The sequence below is a fragment of the Mobula hypostoma genome, chromosome 22 (assembly GCF_963921235.1).
Source record: "Mobula hypostoma chromosome 22, sMobHyp1.1, whole genome shotgun sequence".
Taxonomy (NCBI): Eukaryota; Metazoa; Chordata; class Chondrichthyes; order Myliobatiformes; family Myliobatidae; genus Mobula; species Mobula hypostoma.
Window position 1 is genome coordinate 35,154,986 of NC_086118.1, and position 22,469 is coordinate 35,177,454.

A 22,469-nucleotide genomic window follows, 5' to 3' on the forward strand; every position below is an offset into this window, starting at 1 on the left:
TTGTGTTCATTCAGAAACAGTGGTATTTTGCAGGGAAATGAAAATACCCAAATACAATACACTAAGAACAATGTTGAGCCAGTTAAATACATTTACAAAAAAATTACCATTTAAAAAAATACCTGAAATAAAATTTATTACAGTGTAAATAAGAGTCTCACATCATAGTTAAATATTGCTCAGTGACAATAGTCATTGAAACTCAACTTGCTTCTATCCAAAAGCAGAACAGAATGGATATATCTTATTTTAATATGTAATACTTAATAGTTCACAATGATAAGCAAACTGATCCCTGAGCCAGATTTAATTCACAATAGTCATGTCAAATGAATATTAATAAAATCTGACAAGTTGAACAATTTTGTTTTGGGATTATTTTAACGCATTCAAGCAGTTTATTTGACAGTGAGATTGTCTGTGTTTTGCACTTTTATCTTCAATTTCATTGGAAATGGCAGAATTAATGTGTTATATCATAACAAAAATGCTTTTTCTATCCATATGGTAGAAATAATGCCTCAGTGTTAGTCTGCAAAAATTAGTTTCTTACTGAAACAGTTTATGAAATGTATCAACATGTATCATACAGACTGTACAAAAATCAACTGAAGCAAAAAAAAACTGCAAATGCTGGAAATCTGACACAAAATCAAAAATCAGCGGGAAATGCTCAGCATCCTACCTTCACATGCGTTATTTTTTCATTATTTTCTGTTTCTTATTTCAGAATACAAAACTTAAAATGGTTTTCTTGCATTTTGTACACACAGCAAGTGATAAGACTTTACATGTTGAGAAAAATCACACTGCACTTGCATGATAATTTTTCAGTTAAACAGTGGTTCTGAAGAGTTACGTGTTTTGTCTATTCCAAATGCACAGTACAAAATTCCTTGATTACATCCAAAATATCCATTAATTTGTGCTTAGTAGATCATGCTAAAAACGGCACTGTATTTCAGTATTACGGAATACAAAGGCAAAACCAAAAGGGAGCAGACGAAGAAACATGTTTGAGCAATTGTGCTTAAAGGCAGAATAAAAAGACAAAAGACAATGAATTAAATCAGATTTAGATTGTGATCTTATACAATATTCAGTGCAAGAAAAGGACTGATATGATATCTATTAGCTATTTTATATATCCAAATTACTGTTAGCCTCGTTCTTCATTTTAGTCAGTCTCCCACTATTTTTAATTCACTGATACAATTACACAAAAACATTCAACCAGACATGTTCTTGCACTGCAGTAATGTATTTGACACAATACCAAATTTCATACATCAGAATTAATTGTTTCTAACATTAAAATATGTAACAAACCAAAAAAAACACATACAATTGATAGCTTCAATCAGATGTGGCAAATATATATTTTATAGCCCAGTACTAACAATACAAACTCTACCATAAACAGTCCCAAGCCCGGTTGCAAAAGGAGGGTTGGGCATGAGGCTAAAAACCCAGAGCTATAGAATCGTCAACAGAAGTTTCAGCGACCTCATTGTGGGAGAGGAAGGATACTCCAGAAAGATGGGCTATACCCAGAGGCAACTTGACAGACAGAGGACTCTGGCGAGCTACTATCAGCAGCCTATGCCCCAGAAGGATGATGGGGCTTAACAACACTACCAATACAGATAACCTTGACTGTATTTTGAGTTTGTCGGGAAGTCTTCTTTTGACTAACCTTACCATATTTTACTCTTCATTTCATTTAAGAGTTCCTTTTGTGAAGAGTCAATGATTATCAGACAAGGTTTTATTTATTTCTGACACAAATAATGAAATGAACTGCTGCTTAAAGAATGACTTACTTCCAACAAGATCATCTTAAATTCACTAATTATTGAGGAATATAAAATAATATAACAATTAAAGTGGGCCGCAAGATATTGCTGACTTCATTCAATCAAAATAAGGTTTATAACATTTAGTTCGACAATTGTTATTTCTTAGTTGGCTCAACTCAAAGCAGTTTGAATTACAAGTGTGATTACATAACATTTGCTCTGGAACACATGTGCAAGAGTCATGTTTATCAGACACACAACTGCATACAAGAATATGCCTTAGCAATGTTGATAAGGATTTAATGAAGGTGAATTTCAAGTAAACAAATTACATCCCATATCATTTGGTCAAGTATATAAAGCATTTCCATCTGCAGCTCCTTTAATTGAAGCCAATACATGCAATACGATAGCTTAAGAAAATGTCTACACCGAGCATGACACAATTCAGCAGACCACTTTTTTTTTGATGAGTGAAGATAACGGCCCAGAGTTGAATCAGAATCAGATTTAATATCACTGACTGTGCAAAAGTCTTAACCGTATACGTATAGCTAAGGTGCCTAAGATTTTTGCACAGTACTGTATTTGTCAACGTGGAGCAGAGAGTGAGTTTGTAAATCTGTCAGGATCAAAGGACGTTGGGAATGGTGAGAGTGGAGGCCAGGGGAGACATGTGGGACAAGTAGCAAAGGAGTGCCAGGGTCAGGGGTGGCATGGGGCTGACACTTCCAGCCCCGAGACACCAGGCAAGGTCATTTGATTTCAAACAATTGCGTTATTGATCATTATAGAATGTTTCTCTTATGCTTCCTGCTCCCTCCTCTCGCTCTTCCCCTTTTCCCAACCATGGATTCCCCTCTCCCTGCCCCCTTCACACTCTCAGTCCACAATACAGTTGGATATTAGAATCAGGTTTATCATCACTCATGTCATGAAATTTGCTTTTTTTTACAGCAGTAGTACAGTGCAATATATAAAATTACTACAGAACAGTGCAAAAGTCTTAAGCAATATATACATTTAAAACTTTTGAAAAGTACTGTGTGTTGTGAAGTCTGTGAAATTTGCAGTCATCAGAAGCCAATAAGCAGGCATTGGTGGCCTCGAAAAAACTGCTCTCTTAATTTGTGCAGTCCTCCATGCGAAAAGATTGAGGATAAAAACCTATATGCTCTGTGGCATACCTTCCAATGTTCTCCAATGCAAGCACTTGGAGCAAACAAAAAAGGATCGACAGATAGATCCCAGATACAGTAAGTGATTAGCGAAGCAAACAGTTTGCTGACCTTTATTGCAAATGGGTTAGAGTATGGAAGAAAAAGTTTCGCAGATTGAGATGTCTCCTGGTTGTCATATGTTGTTTTGTTCCTTTGTCCAAGGAAAGATGCATTTGCCTATGCATTTGAGCGCAAACAGCTCTTTCTTCTACTAGGCAGTCAACAATGCTTTTCACAACATACATAATTCAGAGAGAGATTATCTGGGTGGATGTTGAAAAACTGCTTTATCTAAGTAGAGAGTGTAAAACCATGCGTAATATTCCCTCAATCACTTAAACTGAGATTTGAAGTTTCCCTATCAGAAGATTGTCAATCTTTCAAAATCTTTCATTGAATACATTCCAAGGCTGAGGTTGATAAGCACTTTGAATATTATTTAATGAGGTGAACCCAAAGAGCCAGTGACTTTAGGAGAATATGAAGTACTGGGCATAATGTGATCTTTAAGTTGGCAGGCAAAGTGGTGGCAGATTCAATACCAACTCCACTCTGTCAAGGAGCATGGACTAGCAATGAGAGAATTGATTGACTGCAGAAATGAGAATTGAGGCTGCTTGGGTTTTACAATTATGTGAAATTTACAAGTTATAATGCGTTAAATATTACTGATGCAATAACCTGCAAAAAAAAAATCAATTTCTTGTACAATTCAGCTGCAACGGACCTCAGGAGTTCTAATAATCTTTCACTGTTCTTGCATAGATTTAAAGTATAAAATTTAGTCAGAACATCCAAACAGCACATCTCGCCTCAATGATAAAGGACGAACTTAAAGGTACTCTACATTTGTCATGCTCCTGTGGAGCAAGATGGTCATTTCCGTCAGAAATGTCAGAGAGCCACCTGTGCTCACAAAGATTATTAATCAAGTATAAAATACCATTCAGCTGATGAAGCTCAGTGCCCAGTGAGCCGCTGAATAAAAGAGAGGGGCAGGTGTTGCCTTGGCCACCAGCATGTTTGAAAGATGTATGGCACAGCTGCCATGCCTCTGACAGGCACCTTTGAGCATTTGGGAGTTTCCAGCTGATGATCACACAAGCTATCCATTCATGTCAAGATCATAGGATGTAATGTTATACTTCTCACTTCGCCCTTGAATTGACTATTACTTAACTGCAGCAGTGATGGACATGCAGATGGCGAAGAAAGACTAATTTTTCTGATGGACGTTTTTGTTAAAATTCTGCACAAATTATTATTTTGAAACATGATTACTATTAACTTTTTGTTGTTTTTTTACTCGGTACAATGCTATTTTAAAATTACAAATATTTTACAAATTAGTGAAAAGGTAATTAATTAAATTTTCATTTAAAATTTTGCAATCAGGGTATCAATTCTTGCAATGAATGTTTTCTAATTCAAATTTCACTGCCATGGGAAAGTGGAGATGGAGGATAGAGAGAAGCTGGAGATCGGGAAGAAAAGGATAGTGGCTGGGAGAAGTGGAGATAAAAGGAAGGAAGCATCTTGCCACCCACTTTTCAAATATAGGTGCTACTTGCTGTTATCCAGCAGCATTGCCCATAACAACCTTTCCTTCCTCAGTCTGTCCACAGACCACAGCCTATCAGGTTAGATTCATCCACCTTTGCCAGTCAACAAGGGTCAGTCCTGCCTGAAAGAGAAGACGGCAACAAGTGCAACATACTGGCACAATATTTGGCACATTTACAGATAAAGACTGCACCGTCTCACTTGGAACCATGACGTCAACTTCGCAATCCTTCATCATTTGTTCGGTTTACATCTCACGATTGTATCTTCCCTTTTGGTCCTGCTGGTCACCACATCTGTGAGTAATGTTTGTCCCCCAACATTCATCCTGATGGAAGCTGCATCCAATTTGGAGTGTCATATAAAACCTAAGCATTGTGAGTATTTTTTCACTAATCTGCACTGAAGCTTGGAAATGTGTTGGAACAGATCACCATATTTAATCAAAGAAACTGCCTCCTGGTGTGATAATGTGCCAGGCTTATGTTTAATTGCTTTCAATGGGGTTCCACAGATTACTCCCAAGAATTTTAGGGAATCGGTGAATTAAATATGATGGATCTCAATTGGCTCCGCTGGAGATGTGTAAAAATTTATTAACTAAGAATCTATTAGGAATGTCCACGAGCTGCTGACTGCTATCTTCCAGTCCCATTTGATGATGTGGTGAGGCCGCTTGACTGAAATGGTCCCACATTAATCAAACCTCTATTTCATGGTTAGTTTCGCATCAAGGCAGTGCAGGACTTGCATCATGACTAGAAGTCCTACTTTACATATCATAGTGGTTGCCAACTTAATCATTACTGGCATTCATATAATTTCTCTTGTGCCATCAAGCCACTGCTGACACCCTCTTGGATGGGTGAAATACCTCTTGGTCAGTTCTACATGCATAATTCCAAAAATCTTTTCACAGTTCTCTGTGCCAGGTTTAGAAAGTCTACAAAACATACAAGTCCGGATCACAAAACAAGGGGGCACTTTAATCTTTCACAGACTCCTTCTTTAAGTAGTTCCAGTATACCAATTGGAAGGTGAACAAAAAACAAAATCAAGAAAATAACATACACCGCATGTGAACCTAAAATAAAATGTGCAATTCATTAAATCTGAACAATATAAATCTGGTGTGTGTATATAAAATCATAAAAATGATTTAAAACTAATAACCCATTTAGGAACTGAATAATGAGCCATTACAATTTGTAAGCATTTAAAAATCTGTTAACCTGAACCTCTGTTGTTGTCTGAGACTTCTTTCCATAAAAATCTACATCAATAATCTTCATTGATTATGCAGGATTGGAACACGGGACGTTCTGGGTTGTAAAATCTGAAGTCATGTGAACTTTGCAAGTAGAAGGCATCAGTTCAAGTTCATCGTAGTACATGCAAAAACGCTGGAGGAACTCAGCAGGTCAGGCAGCCGAGACCCTTCATCAGAACTTGTTATCCCAAGTTAATGCGCCTTTGTGAAGCTCCTGTTTATTCCAGTGACAGCCACTTTAGCTTTAAACTTATGATGTGGTCTTGAATCAATTACATCTACATTGAAATTTCTGCACTGTTATGTTTTCATTGTATAATGACTGTGAATGCATCTAGCATCACTGTTACCTCTGCTGAAAAATCCAGGTTAACAGTAAAGGAAATCATCTCCATCTCTAGAATAGAGATCAAACTTGAAAGAGATCTAAAGCCAGTTACTATTCCACAATAAGCATATTGGCAAATACAATTTGTTGAGACATTGTCAAATTGTTTTAAAGAAAGAAACTAGTACAAATATTCTTATGAATTTTCAATCTGGAATCCAAAGCTCCTTTATTAGAAAGAAAGCTTTCTGTTGCTGTCTCAGCAAATTCACAATATGATTATATACTCAAAAAATACACATTACAAATAGTGCCAGTGTTAAGAATTGACTATGTATGGAAATTTGGTAGTACTATTTCTAATAAAATAGCATTAACTAAATTCATTGAAGAAATTTTGTGGCAGAGTCAGCCCTAAAAGGCATCTTGTGTCGAGAGCTTCTACTTGTTTTTTTAAAGTTCCATATTTCTTATTCCTCTTGCTTCAAGACTCATTTGCCAATCTCACCTCCTTTGACTCAAAAGATGTGAGACTCCTTGCCATTGTCTATGCCATGATTAGCTTAAATTAGTTTTTCTTTACTTGGAAGTGCCATGTTTGATCATCTACTGTGCACCCTGATCAAGAATACAATAAATCACAGTCTTAACGGTATTGTGAGGTCAGTCACATGATTGAAGCCCTAGAATTAAATGCATCAAACTTTGATGTAGACACCTTAGATATTCAGTTCAAACTGACTTTTTAAGAATAGCATCTGTGTACAAGTTACTCCTTATACCAGATGCTAAATGAAACTCCATTCAAATTCATCTTCCAAGCACATATTTGCTGTGCACCCAGCTCCAATAATAGTATGTAAAAAAATCATGCAGGATTTTCAGAGGTAATTACAAATATTCAGAGTAACAGTAATTTTCAACACCACTTCAGAAAAATGTTAATAAATTGCCAGCATCAATATTCAACAGTTCTTTACTGCTCCCATCAAACTTCATTCTATCAGAAAGTTTTGGCCAGAGCACCCTTTTTGTTAAGTAAAGTAAAACTTTAGGCTATTGTAAGAACACTGCTATGAAGATCAGCAGAAATGTTAAACAGGAAATACATTTCAGTAAATTCTGGAAGGTTCTTCGCCCACTGCAAGGTAGGTTGCTCTCATACTGGGGGTGTACTGGAAAGGAGACAAAAATAATCAGTAAAGAAACCTTTCAGTTCAATACTTTGATAAACATACTTACAAATATGCAAAGTAATGTGATCTTTGATGAACAAGTTTTGACATTAGTCTACAAGAGTCACAGTGACATAAGCGACATCAGGGATCACAGAATGCACAGATAAGACTGCTTGACAGTCAGGCTATAAAACATTCTAGATTATTGGGTGGAATAATTTCAAACAGCAATTAATTTCACTAATACAAGTTGAATGAAAATTAACGTTCTGCAACAATTGGATTGTGGTTTTCTGTTGATGGAATGGTAATAAAAGTCGGCTGTAGAAATGCTGAAAAGAAAGTGGGATAGGAGTGATGAATAAGCATCGATTGGGTCTGCTCCAGTAATAACTACGTGATTTTCTTTTGGGTACATATTCTCCAGTTCTTTCTGACACCACATCGAGTCCACTATGTAGGTACTAACTGTTGCAACCCAAGGCATGCAATTTTGAGACAGGAATTATACCTTTGGAAGTATTGCAATGCACAGTAGTTCAATATAGTTAATCATTTCATAAAACAAATGACCTTAAAAAAAGAGCTGCTGAAAAGTCTGTTCAAAATATACAATTATCAATAAAGGATAGCAACCTGATACTATTTGATGTAGTTTTATTTTAAGTGTTGAAATTGGGTTTCTGATACTATAAACATGTGAAGAGTATCAATGGGCAAAGGCTTTGTGAGCCACAAGACCTGTTTCTGCACTGTATCCCTCTAAGATTCTATGTGACTTGTTCAATAGGTAGTACTTTTCAAGCACCAGTATGACTACATGCTTATTACTACAAACCATTCTTTATCTTCCTTAAATTTAAAGGCAGGCATAATCAATGCTATATACTATCACTTATTAATTGTTAGATTGAAGGCACTTTTAAAACATGACAACAATTTTTGAATCTATCTCCCTATATATTCAAAAGATAGGCAGGATCCAATAGTGCTTTCTATAAAGTTTTCAATGTGATTGAAACAAAATTTCAACAGGAAGCTCTCAGGAATATCGAATTATTTAGTATGTTTATTTGAATCAGTTCTAGTTTATTAAATTGCAAGTTGTTTAGAATTGAATGAGAAAATAACTGCTACACAATATCCTTCTTAATGGTGAATAGTGAAAATAATTGAAGAGAAATATAGTCTGGCATGGCTTAACGATAATCTACTTTACAGGAATGAAATGGCTCAGGTAGTCAGAAGGCTGAGTGTTTGTGTGTACAAACAGGAAAGCACCCTGAGTCAAAACAATGATGGAACATGTTCAGTATCTTGCACATTGGAAGGCCTGAAACAAGTATAGTTCAGGGCAGAACAATAGTTTTTTTTGGAGTTGCGTGAGGTGAAGTGATTTTTGGATGATTTCTGACATGTTTATGTGATTGTTTAAATGTACTGCAAATAGACTCTTCCCCCTTTCCTGCCTTTATTTTAGTTGCTCATTATCTGCAAGCTTCTTTTTTAAACATCTTGTATACAGTTACTTCTTGTAAATCCTCCCTGAGGATTTATTTCAAAGTTCATATGATGCTGTCACTGTTTACTTTTCTAGAATAAAAAATAAGCTTTCAGAAATTCATTCTGTTAATTATGACTTTTCTAATTGAATTTCATCAGTTTTACCACCAGAAAGGAGAATATGGGAACAAGGCTGAAGGGGGTAGGGTGGAGGTACAAGGACTCTGTAGAAATACTGGAGAAGACCTACCAACTTTTCTGAAATGATGATCTTATTATTTAAAAAAAAGATACCAGTGATGCTCACAAAGCAGTAAACACATTACAAGACGCCTGTTGGAATTGTATACAGCGCAGAATATTAGCACAAAGCAACACTCTGGTGTGGCACAGAAAGAGATGCCTACTGTATGGTTCAGCCTCTTCAATCAGTTGAGAGGCAAGAGGGTTTGTAAACCTCATGACTTCCTCTTTTACCATTTAAAATTCATCTAAAGTAACCAAAATCAACTCAACAAGTAGCTGTGGAACGTGAAATACAAATTGTTACTCTCACTGCTACTGTTGTAGAAACAATGGTGATTCTGCAACAGAAATAATGTATCTGCATATTTACCTATAAAATACGATTAGGACGTACTCATCTTGCTTCCAGAGAAATGCTTGAGTAATAACTGAACATCTGTGATTTTAATTTATTTTAACAAAGACAATGTTAAAATTATGTACGTGCACTTCATCTGAATTCAAGCAGCATTTATATTTACCCTTCAAAACAGCAGTAAACCTGATAGGAACATTGGGGGATTGAGAGAACTTTTTGAAAATTTACAGCGGAGAATTAATTGCTGTGTATTGGCAACAGACATGAAAGAATATAGTCATTGTGCCAAAATGAAGCTGGCTAAGTTTCTACTGTATATGAGGTTTGTCTGAAAAAAAGAATGAAAACAACACTTCTAGTGATCCCAAGCATGTTAGCCTGCTGAACCCAAACCTCTTAACAATGGAGAAAAACATGAATGAAGATTGATTTTGATATAATGGATACTTGATGGAAATGAAAAATATGAGATAAAACAAATGACAGAACTTACTGTTTTAAAACACTCATAATTCAGCTCCAAAAGTCAGTCAAAAAATAAAATATTGGTATTACAACTAGTATTAGTACAATATAACTAATAACAGAATGCAACTTTAATTTGATTGCATGAAATACTTTCAATCTTTAGTTGGCAGTGGCAAAAATAAGACACAAAGCAGCAGTTTACAATTAAGAAAATTTTGTTGCCAAAATCAAAATTATTCTACAAGCAAAAGTTTGTAAATGTGGAATAGAAACCAATAAGAAACGGAGCAGATGAGTAATTCCCAGAAAATTCAACAAATAATGATATCACTAATACAGATATTTCTTAAATTCAGAGGCACAATGAGGAACTGGACTACTGGACTCATACCCACACAGCAGTAATTTCCCCTCCTCAAAGGGTTCAAAAGAATATTTAATGAACTCAGGGCTGATATAAGTTTACCACATTCAGAACCAGGTAAATACTTAGCCTATAGGTCCCATCAATCGGATTGTGTGCACTAAACCCATCTATATTGCTGATACTGGTGTTCAGAGTGTTTTTATTGGCTTTCTCACTTATGAATAAAAATGGTTTGATAACGAACATTTTAGTTCATTTTCCTTGAATTAGTGAGGTAAAGAGAGATATGAACGATGGGGCATTATATCCAATGCTCATATCAGATTCAGAACATACATCTCAAGTAAGTGCATTTTGCTATTTTTACTAGTATTATTTTTGAAATAAGCTCACAGAATGTCTTTAGCATTTTTGTTACCAACAGACATTATATCACAGGATAGAAACAACCAAAAAAAGAAAGTAATATCACAACAAGCACCATCAAAATTAGCTTGTCTCAGATGCCCAACGTACCGAAGGTGGGGGCGAATTTCTTCCAATCAGTGGAACATTTTCAAATCGAGGATTTCCACCAAATAACACTGTGTTATTCCTGTGTAGAAGAAATGAAATCAATTGCAATTGGACCCATTCTGCATGATAAGCAAATAATTAGCATCACATTTTGAGAGGGATTGTGTTTCATTAAACTGTTTTACAAAGCTAGATACATACCATAAACCCACAATCCTCACTGCCCTAGCCTGTTGTGTTCAGTTCTGGTCACCTCATTATAGGAAGGACGTGGAAGCTATGGAGAGGGTGCAGAGGAGATTTACCAGGATGTTGCCTGGATTGGAAAACAAGTCCTATAAGGCAAGGTTAGCAGAGCTGGGACTTTTCTCTTTGGAGCATAGAAGGATGAGAGAGGACTTGATAGAGGTCTACAAGATTATGAGAGGCATAGATAGGGTGGATAGACAGTATCTGTTTCCCAGGGCACGAATAGCAAACACCAGAGGGCATATGTACAAAGTTAAGGGAGGGAAGTTTAGGGGAGATATCAGGGGTAAGTTTTTTTTACACAGAGGGCTGTGGGTGCCTGGAATGACTTGCCAGGGATGGTGGTGGAGGCTAAAACATTAGGGGTATTTAAGAGCCTCTTGGACAGGCACATGGATGAAAGAAAAATAGAGGGTTACTGGGTAGTGTGGGTTTAGTACATTTTTTTAAGGAATATATGGGTCGGCACAACATCGAGGCTGAAGGGCCTGTACTGTGCTGTAGTATTCTAGTGCCTAGTGTCTAGCCTGGTAGAAAATATAACTGGATATCTTTAGCGATTACTATTTCCATGAAGCTACTTAATTCTCTTTATATATTTAATTTCTGGCATTATTCAAAGACACAAACAGACGACAGTGGTGTACTTCTTGATCAGATACATGAGATCTCCTGCTTTGATGGAGCAAGAATGATTCTGGTTCATTAGGACACATCAGAACAAATACATTCTGGTGCAATTAAGCAGCTGCCACAATTAGCTGAAGTTTCATAGAACTAGTTAAAAAGGTATTAAAAAAACAAACTGAGTAACAAATTCTGTATTTATATGAAATAAAGAACAAATAAGAACACTACCAATGGTACTACAAAAGTATAAATTATTGATGTGTATTAGTTCTTAATAATTACTGATGGAGAAATTCACCCAGTGCATGCAATGAACAAAATCACCAAGTGAGGATAATGAACAACCTTCATACAATGCTATCAATGACTGCATCCTCCAAATCTTCATTTCTATTGTAACATTCAAGATGATTGTCAATACTTCCAAATTCTTCATAGTTCCTAACTTGTTGAAGTAGTAAAACCGATTCATTTTCGCTCCCAGCCATTTCTGACATTCCCCAAGCCTGAATGCTTGAAACTGCAGTGAGCAAAGCAGCTCTAAATTGTCTCAATGCTTATTTCTCCCCAACTATCAGTGACAAAAATCACTGCTTTTTTAAAACAAACACAGGCAACTGACACTTTTTTAAAATTGTCGCTACAAGGACAGGGTAGTGTATAACAGCCACACAAGTGTGTGTGACTGATGCCAGCCTGTACCTTTTCAGCAACAGTCTCCTGTCCAATTTAAGCGGCAAAGTGTCCCAAATAAATGAGAGGAACCTGGCAATTTTCTGGATTAGTTTTTGTTTTTTTTTAAGAGTTGTGCCAAATAATTGGCTGCCCCAATTAACCAATGACCCAATTAACCAGAATCCACTGTAATTCAACACTACATTTCATTGAAAAAGATTGGCTTTTTATGGTCATTTATTTATTTATCACATGTACACCAAAACATACAATGAAATGTGTAATTTGTGTTAAGAAACCAACACAACCCAGGGATGCACTGAGGTAGCCACACTTTCCGGCGCCAACGTAACAATGTTCACAGAATAACACAAGCAACAACAGAATTGAATTGACTTTATTACTTACATCCTTCACAGACATGAGGAGCAAAAATCTTTACATTACATCTCCATCTAAATGTGCAATCCTAGTAATTTATAATAAACAGAACAGTCAATGTAACATAGAAATACACTCAAATCAGCGTGAGTTCATCAGTCTGATGGCCTGGTGGAGGAAGCTGTCCTGGAGACCGCTGGTCCTGGGCTTTTATGCTACAGTACTGTTTCCCAGATGGTAGCAGCTGAAATAGATTGTGCTTGGGGTGACTCGGGTCCCCAGTGATCCTACGGGCCCTTTTTACACACCTATCTTTGTAAATGAGCTGAATTATGGGAAGTTCACAACTACAGATGTGCTGGGCTGTCCGCACCACTCTCCGCAGAGTCCTGTGATTAAGGGAGGTACAGTTCCCATACCAGGCAGTGATACAGCCAGTCAGGATGCTCTCAATTGAATTGACTTTATTTCTTACATCCTTCACATACATGAATAAAAATCTTTATGTTACGTCTCCATCTAAATGTGCCATGTGCAACCATAGTAATTTATAATATTTTATAATAAATAGAACAGTGCCCCTGTAGTAAGTTCTTAGGATTTGGGGGCCCATACCAAACTTCCTCAACCATCTAAGGTGAAATAGGCGCTGTTGTGCCTTTTTCACCACACAGCTAGTGTGTACAGACCATGTGAGCTCCTCGGTGATGTGGGTGCCGAGGAACTTAAAGCTGTTCACCCTCTCAACCCCAGATCCATTGATGTCAATAGGGGTTAGCCTGTCTTCATCCTCCTGTAATCCAAAACCAACTTTGTTTTTGTGACATTGAGGGAGAAGTTGTTTTCTTGACACCACTGTGTCAGAAAGATCACTTCTTCCCTGTAGGCTACCTCATTATTGTGTGAGATTAGGCCAACCAACGTAGTGTCATCAGCAAATTTAATTAGCAGATTAGAGCTGTGGATGTCGACGCAGTCATGGGTATATAGGGAGTAAAGGAGGGGACTTACTACACAGCCCGGAGAGACTACTCTATTGAGAGTCAGAGGGGTGAGGGTGAGGGAGCCCACTCTTACCACCTGCCAGTGATCTGACAGGAAGTCCAGGATCCAGCTGCACAAGGCCGAGGTCTCTGAACTTCTTGTCAAGCCTGGATGGAATTATGGTGTTGAATACTGAATTGTAGTCCAAGAACAGCATTCTCACATGAGCATCCTTCTTCTCCAGATGTGTAAGGACGGTATGTAGAGCAGTGGCTATCATGTTGTCTGTCGACCGGTTGTGTTGGTAGGCGAATTGTAGGGGGTCCAATTTGGGCGGTAGCATGCTGCAGATGTAATCCTTGACCAGCCTCTCAAAGCATTTGCGTACTATTGAGGTGAGTGCGACAGGACGCCAGTCGCTCAGGCACGTTACCTTGGTCTTTTTTGGTACAGGGACAATGGTGGACAATTTTGAAGCAGGAGGGCACTCGACACTGGGAGAGGGAGAGATTAAAAATGTCAGTAAATACACCTGCCAGATGTGCTGCGCACATCCTGACGATTCGCTCTGGCATGTCGTCCGGTCCCGCAGCCTTGTGACTGTCCACTCACTCGTTGGAAGTACCAGCGCACCTCAGCCTCAGAGAAGACCAGGTTGCAGGTTGCAGTGCCGGCTTTCCTCGGAGCCTCAGAGTAGCGACAAAACAACAAAAAAGTGGCTATCACCACTTTTCTGTCTGATCCAATCTTCTTTGCTACTTGCATTGAACAGCAGCCCCAAAATATGTTAGATAATATGATTGTAATTAATATTCATATTATCTAACATAGAGTGGTTTAATAATCTGCTCATTGATGGCACTGCAATTTACAGTACAGGCATAAAATCTGAAGGTGCAAGTAATCCAAGTAATATAGTTTAAAATCATTGACGTATTCTGATGACTGTACTTACATATACACGGGTGCAGGTGCAGCAGTGGCCGGTTGAGTGGCGGTTGTGTTTGCAGGTGGCTGAAGGCTAGTCTGACTCCCCATACTACTATTGAAACTACAGAAACTGTGTATCTGACTTCGGCTTGGGTTATGGGCTGCTATGCGACCAGCTTGCGGGTTAAAAGGGTCATCTTCATCCATGTCATCGTAATCTCGATCTCTGGACAACAAAGGAGCTAACGTTAGGATAGCAGAAGTAAAACAAAATGAAAAATTCTGTGCAGTCCTTGTTAACACAAGGACTTGTTCGTGCTGGGCACATAGCCAAGTGGTTGAGGCGTTCGTCTAGTTATCTCAAGGTTGCTAGTTCAAGCCTCAGTTGTGGCATTGTGTTTGTGTCCTTGAGCACACACTTAATCACACACTGCTCTGTGCGAGGTGTGGCGCCCCACACAGACTTCCAATCTGAGCCTTGTAAGGCATGAAAATGCCCAACGCAGGCCTCTCATGGTCTGAGTCGACGTTCCCTCCCCTCCCTCCCCTGTTAACACAAAATAAAGTATGTTTTTAAAAAGTTATTAGACTACAATGACCTACACAAATAAACCACCTTCTCATTGCCTCTCTAAAATACGGTTGCACTGTGGTAGGAATGCCCGGAACGATTCCAAATTCTTGCCACTTGCCTGATTGCAATGTAATTACAGCCACGAGACAGGGCACAGATCAAAGCAGAGAATCCAGCTGCAGCAAGGAGCGAAAACAGTAAGAGATAGAGTAACCCCTCGACACCATCATAGCATACACCATTCACGGCATCCAGATAGTCCTTTATAAAAACACACAGAAAAATAAATTAGATCCATCAATTTCAGATCATTAAGGGCAGATAAAGCGTTGATATAATCTCCGGTCCCACTCTTCTCATGAAACTTATACCTTTCCCTGCAACACCTGTCCATTCACCTCTTCCATTCGCACCATCCGGGGACCAAACAACCAGTCCAGCTGAAACAACGATTCAACGACACTTCACTCAACTTAGTCTGCTGTCTCTGGTGATGCGGAGCAGACTCGCTGGGCCAAATGGGCTAACTCTGCTCCTATACCTTATAATGTGGCATCTTCTGTACTGAAGAAACCAAATGCAGATTGGATGACCGCCTTGCAGAACACTTGTGCTCAGTCTACACGAGTGACCCTCAGTTTCTGGAAATGACCCATCCCAATCTGACCTCTCCACCTGTCACCCCCTGCACTGTTATGACAAACTCCAGAGTAAGCTTGAGGAACACCGTATCTTTCACATTACAGCTTGCAGGGCCTAATACTGAGTTCTCCCATTTCAGATAATTTGCTCTTTCTATTTGTATCAGGACAGGCTGTATGTGCTTGCCGTTCCTCTCTCTTTGATTCTTTCAATTGTGTATTCTGGTCTGCTCAGCACGTCCCTGCAGTCTAGACTATAAAACATCATCCAGACTTCACACTACACAGATAAAGGATTTCAACTGTCCATTCAATGGCAACATCCTTTCACCCTGTACAGGCACTCTCCTTGTTCTATGCACTATCCTGCTCAACATTTAATCGAACTTGCTTTCTCTTTTCTCAGCTCTGATGAAGGACCTTCGAACTGAAATGCTGTTTTCTCTTTATACGGACCAGCTGAGTTAATCTCTGCATAAATTAACTTTTAAAGTAACGTTACCCAGACCGTAAAACATTACAGGCTGATTTAAGCTGAAGCCAATAGAAAGTAACAAACCAGAATAAGTGAAAAGTAGAAAGGCTCTCCAGTACTAGTATAACTCATTTCCTGTTCCTATAAGCTAGTACATTTAAAATCGGTTTGCCTGTTTATTATTTTATTATTTAGGTGTCTCTCATTTTATTTGCAAATAAGACATACTGCTCAATAGGTTTTGTCAATAAGTCCTTCACTAATAAAATGGTGAAAATGATTTTTTTTTGAGTCCAGCAACCAGTCAAGCCGTTCCTCACTCAAAGTAAAAAATAACAAACAATAAACACATCAGATTAAACAGGGCGAGGTGTGATTTTCCTTCATCAGTGTTTACCTTGTGCAGTCCGCGACAGTCAAGCATTGCTGTGAGTTGATGCAGATTGGATTCCGATTTATTTAGTAACTGCTGGATGCCAATAATGTCCTTCTGTCACGGAAGGATAAAACAGTTGATCTTTAAAAAATTGCAAAGATGTTTCAGTCACAAAAATATTAGTGCAAAACTGCTTGTTGGAATTTAGTAGTTCTATCAGATGCCATTGTATCTGTTATCCACATCAGTTCTGCCATAGGGACCCTAATAAGATCTGTGGTAATTTTATGCCTATGGATATGTGGATTTTCAAATGATTTTATTGTTTTTAAATATTTCAACAATTTTTACGCTTTTTATTTTTCTTTTAAATGTTTCTGAATATCAAAGATAATTTACAACTGATACAATTAGTGACAGCATTGCCAGGATACAAAACTGCATCCCAATTTTGACCCGGCAAAACCAAGCAGGAGCTTTCAGAGTCACCTGTGGCCTAATATCGTGAATATATCTGTACCGCATTCAAAAGTGTGGAGGACCAGCGAGACTGGCTTTTCATATCTGGCCCTGGTAGGCACAGAGGACTGCAGGCACTGGCCAAGTCCAGCCAGATCTGGTCCGATCCCTTCAGGTCAGAATCAGAATCAGCTTTACTATCACTTGACACACATCAGGAAATTTGTTGTTCTGTGGCAGCAGTACAGTGTAAAACAAAAACGAACTGGATGTCACACATAAATAAATAAATAGACGTGAAAGGGGAATAGTAAAGTGTGCTCATTCAGAAATGAGATGACAGAAGGGAAGAAGCTGTTCTGAAAACGTTGAAGGAGCACCTTCGGATTCCTGCGCCTCTGCCCAGATGGCAGTAATTAGAAGAGGGTATGTACAGATCATGAGGGTTCTTAATGACGGATGCCACTGTCTTGAGCCACTGCCTTTTGAAGAAATTCTCCACGGAGGGGAAGCTTGTGCTCATGATGCACTGGCTGAGGCTACAACCCTCTGCAGTCTCTTTTGATCCTCTGCATTGGAGCCTCCATGCTTGGGGGGTGATGCAACACATCAGACTGCTCTCCACCGTACATCTGTAGGAATTTGCTCAAGCCATTAGCGACACAGCAAATCTCCTCGAACTCCTAATGAAGTATAGCTGCCGGCAGGCCTTCCGTGCCAGGATAGACCCTCTGGGATGTTGATGCCCAGAAACCTGAAGATGCTTGCCTTTTCCAGTGCAAACCTCCTGATGAGGTCTGTTGTGTGTTTTCCTGACTTCCCCTTGCTCAAGTCCACAGCTGGTCTTGCTGACATTGCAAGATTGCTGTTATGGCACTGCTCAATCAACCAATCTACTTCGCTCCTGTATGCCTCCTCATCACCATCTGAGATCTGGCCAACAGTGGTATTGTCAAAGAACTTATAGATGCCACTTAAGCTGTTCAAAGCCACAAAGTTATTAGTGTAGAGCAGAGCGGTGGGCTAAGCATGCATCCATGAGGTGTGCCTATGTTGACTGTCAGTGAAGGAGATGTTATTACTGCTCCGAATTGACCGTAACCTTTCAAGGAGCCAGTTGCAAAGGGAGTTACAGAGGCGCAGGTTTTGGAGTTTGTTGATTGGTACTGATGGGACGATGGTGTTGAACCCTGAGCTGAAATCGAAAAACAGCAGCCTGACTTAGGTTGGGCAGGTGCTCCGAAGCCAAGTGGAGAGCCAGTGAGATTGTGTCGCCTTAGACCAGCTGTGTCAGTAAGCGAGCTGCGCGTCTCCAGGCCCTTGCTCAGGTAGGAGTTAATTCCAACCACAGGCCAACCTCTTAAAGCACATCATCACAATAGGTGTGAGTGCTACCAAGCAAAGGTCATTGAGGCAGCCCATCCTGCTCTTCTTGGGCACTGATGCACTTTTGAAGCAGGTGGGAATCTCCGACTGTCGCACTGCGAGGTTGAAGATGTTCTTGGAACACTCCAGCCAGCTGGCCAGCAGCGGTTTTCACTCTCATCCAGATACATAATTAGCGCCTGATGCCTCACAAAGGCTCGCCTTCTTCGATGTTCTGATGTCGGCCACCGAGACAGAGATGTTGAGGTTGCCGGGTTCTGTTGGGATTCACACGGGTGTAGTTTTATTCTCTCTTTCAAAGCGTGCACAAAAGGTGTTGGGCTCACCAGAGTGTGAAGCACCACAACCATTTACGCCACTAGGTTTCAGCTGAAAGCAAGTAATGGCATGCCAGCACTACCATAGCTGTTGTGTATCCAAGTTCACATGGAATTGCAATTTTGCTCTCACAATAGCCTTCCATAGTTGTAAGTGATTATTTTTATAAATGTTATTTAACTTTAGAGATACTCATGGGTACAAGCCCGTCTGGTGCAACAAGCCCGTGCTATCCGATTACACCTAATTAGCCTACGAACCAGTACATCTTTGGAATGTGGGAGGAAACTCGATCACCCAAAGGAAACGCGCACAGTAACTTGGAAAATGCTCGAACTTCTTACAGAGGGCAGCAGGAATTGAATGCAAGGTTGCTGCTGCTGTAATTGCAGTACACCAATCACTATGCCACCATGCCATCCCATTAAAGTTTTTGCAGGGTTCTCAATCGCCAGTCAATGCACAATAGGATAATGTTTTGTTCCATAGTGATCTCTGATGTGCCCTGGTTTCCACATACTCGATGCGGGAAGATGATTTCAATCGAGGAGCATTAAATCTGAAGGACCGAGTCTCCAGCATACATTTTAGGTGTTATCTGGCCTGTCACAATTGCCCTAGCTATCAGCAAATCACCAGGAAAGGGAAAGGGAATCGTACGGTTGGGGTGAAAATAGAAAATGCTCAGCAGATGAGGCAGTGCAGATAAAAACAGGGAACATTTCAGGTGCATGAACCTGCAGATGAGTCAATGAGGATTGATGTTCATAGTTTTAGAGACATTGCAATGAAAAATTTTCACTCCCACCTTTGCCATAGGAAACAGTGGTATAGCAATATGCATCAATCCTTGGATTTGCAGTTGCATGTTTGTTAGAGAGCGCTGGAAACTCAACAGAGTCTACAAAAAAAAGGTAAGAAAGAATGTTCTTTACTCAAATATTACATTCTAATGAAAATTCATACTCACTTTGATCTAGTTTTTTCATTTGAGTTACCTAGGTAATAATAGAAGTTAATTCCTGTTCTAAAGTTTCCTATTTGATTGATGCTTTTCACTCCACTAGAAAGTACTACTTTAACTCACCAGTTTTGAATGACTATATTGAAACTTGCATCATCGAAGAAAGACTCTTAGCCTGACACACATGTGCTTGCTTCCTGAAAGAACTAACTGTTCAGCCCCTTTCCTCTTTTCCACGGAATATAACAAAGCATTATATGAAGAATGCAGTTTGCATTTATCTAGCAGGAAGTCAGAACTCAATTGAAACACAGCATATCTGAAGCCCATTTAAAAATATTGCCCAATTTACACTGCCTGCTAAGCATGTATCAACATAACACAATATATACCTGTTGGAATGGGATACGAGTGCTGTGGCCACAATACAGATAATAATGCACAATATCTGTAACAGAAGCAAATACAAATTAGAAGAGTTTTTGGCTATCAACGTGAGCAACCGGCTTAAGAGCACAACTATATTTAAGCCAGTTTCTCAACAGGAAGTAGACAAAAATCTGAAAGTGTGAGTAAGGAGGGAGGAGAAGATGGCGACATAGCACGTGCGGCCACTCCAAATGAATATCAACATGTGTCACTAAGGGTGCCGTGCACAATCCGAATTTGATGGGGACTGCCGCGAAGCGAAGGCCCCAAATCCTCGGCTTTGCCTATTGCCTGTTGCCGGGGCCGGGTTGAAATGCTCGGCAGAGATGGTGCTCAGTGCGCGGTGTCGAATAGGTGGTCGGAGGCTCGGAGTTTTCCGGACGGACTCGGAGTCGGACTGTGGTCGGATGCTTCCGGGATGCTGCATCGGCAAGTTTGCGGCGCTGGAGGTTTACCGTCTGCGTGAGATGATGGGACTTTTGAGAGACTCTGAGATTTTTACTGTGCCATGGTCTGTTTTTATCAAATTACGGTATTGCTTTGCACTGCTGTAACTATATGTTATAATTATGTGGTTTTTGTTAGTTTTTAAGTCAGTTTGTCATGTGTTTTCGTGATATGATTCTGGAAAAACATTTTTATCATTTCTTAATGCATTCATTACTAAATGACAATAAAAGGGGACTGCGTGTCCTCATAATCATAATAATCCACATGATAATAAAACTCTTGGAGTTCATTTTTAGCAAAGAAATGTTCAGTCTCAGCTGCCTTCTTCAACTGGAATTTTGTTTCTTCCGTAATGCCAAGGTAAGTGGGATGATCAGATATTGGCACAACTTTGCTGTGCGATGCATCCGAATTGTAACAGATACAGCGTCAATATGAGTTTATTGTTGACTAGTGAAGCTTGACATTTTGCACAAGCTTCATTGCCCTGCTACTGCTGCTGCTTCTTGATATGGGTAGTATATATTGTGATGGAGAAAACTCCACAATTATGTCAGACAGGCAAATGGACTTTAACCGGCAATAACTGCAGAAAATTATAAGATGATATTTTTTCCCAGAAAAGGGGTTTTTTTTTATTAGCAAGGTCATCCACATAGAACTTCATTAACCCTAACTCTGCTCTAGTCTACTGTCTCCTCCACTGCCATGACAAGGCCACTTCCAGGTCGGAGGAGCCACACCTCTTTCTATCCAGGTAGCCTCCAACCTGACAGCATGAACATTGATTTCACTAACTTCCAGTAATTTCTTTCCCGCCCCCCCCCCCTTTCCTCATTCTGGCTCTTCTCTTTTGCTCACCCTCTCTCTGTTGCCCCTCCTCCTTCCCCTTCTCCCATGGTCCACTCTCCTCTCCTATCAGATTCCTTCCTCAACCCTTAACATCCTCCACCTATCACCTCCCAGCTTCTCACTTCATCTGCCTTCACCTATCACCTGCTGGCCTGTATCCCATCTGCTCCCCTCAACAACTTATTCTGGGTTCATTCCAATGTCCCCTCTGAGGTTTGCTACTAGCACACAAAGGAATTTAAACTGCGCACCAAAGAGTGTCACCCTCTACCTCGTTGGCACGTTTGGTACATTCCACAGTTGTACACAATCACATTTCCTTTTCCGGTTTCTGATGCGGACGGTGTTGACGACGTGGAGTTCGCGGTGATTTGTCTGCAGGTATTAGAACAGACTTATTTATACTGTTTTTATGGAAGAAATTATTCAGTGTGCATACGTTGCTGCCACTGGGCACAGAACAGCATAGTGCACAGAACAAGATTTTTGCGCACACAGGTAATTACGAATTAGAGGGAACATTGCTTCCTCCCCTCCTTTCCAGTCCTGATGAAGGGTCTCGCCCTGAAATGTTGACTCTATTCCTTTGCATACATGCTGCCTGATCTTCTGTGTTCCTCCAGCATTTTGCATATTACTCACGAAGCTCAAAACTTTGTTTTGCTCTCTACAGATGCTAAGTAAGTACAGAATAGAGCACTTTGCATTTTTTTGTTTACTCTGTCGCCATTACACTTTGTTCTATCCTGGTCTGCTTCAATGATCTGATCTGTATGAACAGTATGCAAGACAAGTTTTTCCACTGTGTTTCAGTACCCAGGACAATAATAAATTATTCCAATCATTGAACCAATGGGCATCGAAAAAAATATTTTAAACA

At 39.4% G+C, this 22,469-nt stretch overlaps 1 protein-coding gene across 2 annotated transcripts in view; it reads right to left on the reverse strand.

The window, feature by feature from the left end:
* ttyh2 (tweety family member 2) overlaps window positions 1-22,469 on the reverse strand; it is a 120,992-nt gene continuing 98,523 nt past the window's right edge. Inside the window, exons 8-14 of one of the 2 annotated variants that reach the window (XM_063074446.1) lie at window positions 20,251-20,306; window positions 19,703-19,795; window positions 16,753-16,842; window positions 15,358-15,500; window positions 14,691-14,891; window positions 10,817-10,895; window positions 1-7,355 (exon numbers count right to left, since the gene is read on the reverse strand). In XM_063074446.1, the coding sequence (XP_062930516.1) occupies window positions 7,293-7,355; window positions 10,817-10,895; window positions 14,691-14,891; window positions 15,358-15,500; window positions 16,753-16,842; window positions 19,703-19,795; window positions 20,251-20,306 (725 nt within the window). In that variant the 3' untranslated portion in view covers window positions 1-7,292. Of the gene's footprint in view, window positions 7,356-10,816; window positions 10,896-14,690; window positions 14,892-15,357; window positions 15,501-16,752; window positions 16,846-19,702; window positions 19,796-20,250; window positions 20,307-22,469 lie in introns of both variants that reach the window. The other variant, XM_063074445.1, reaches the window with a different exon arrangement.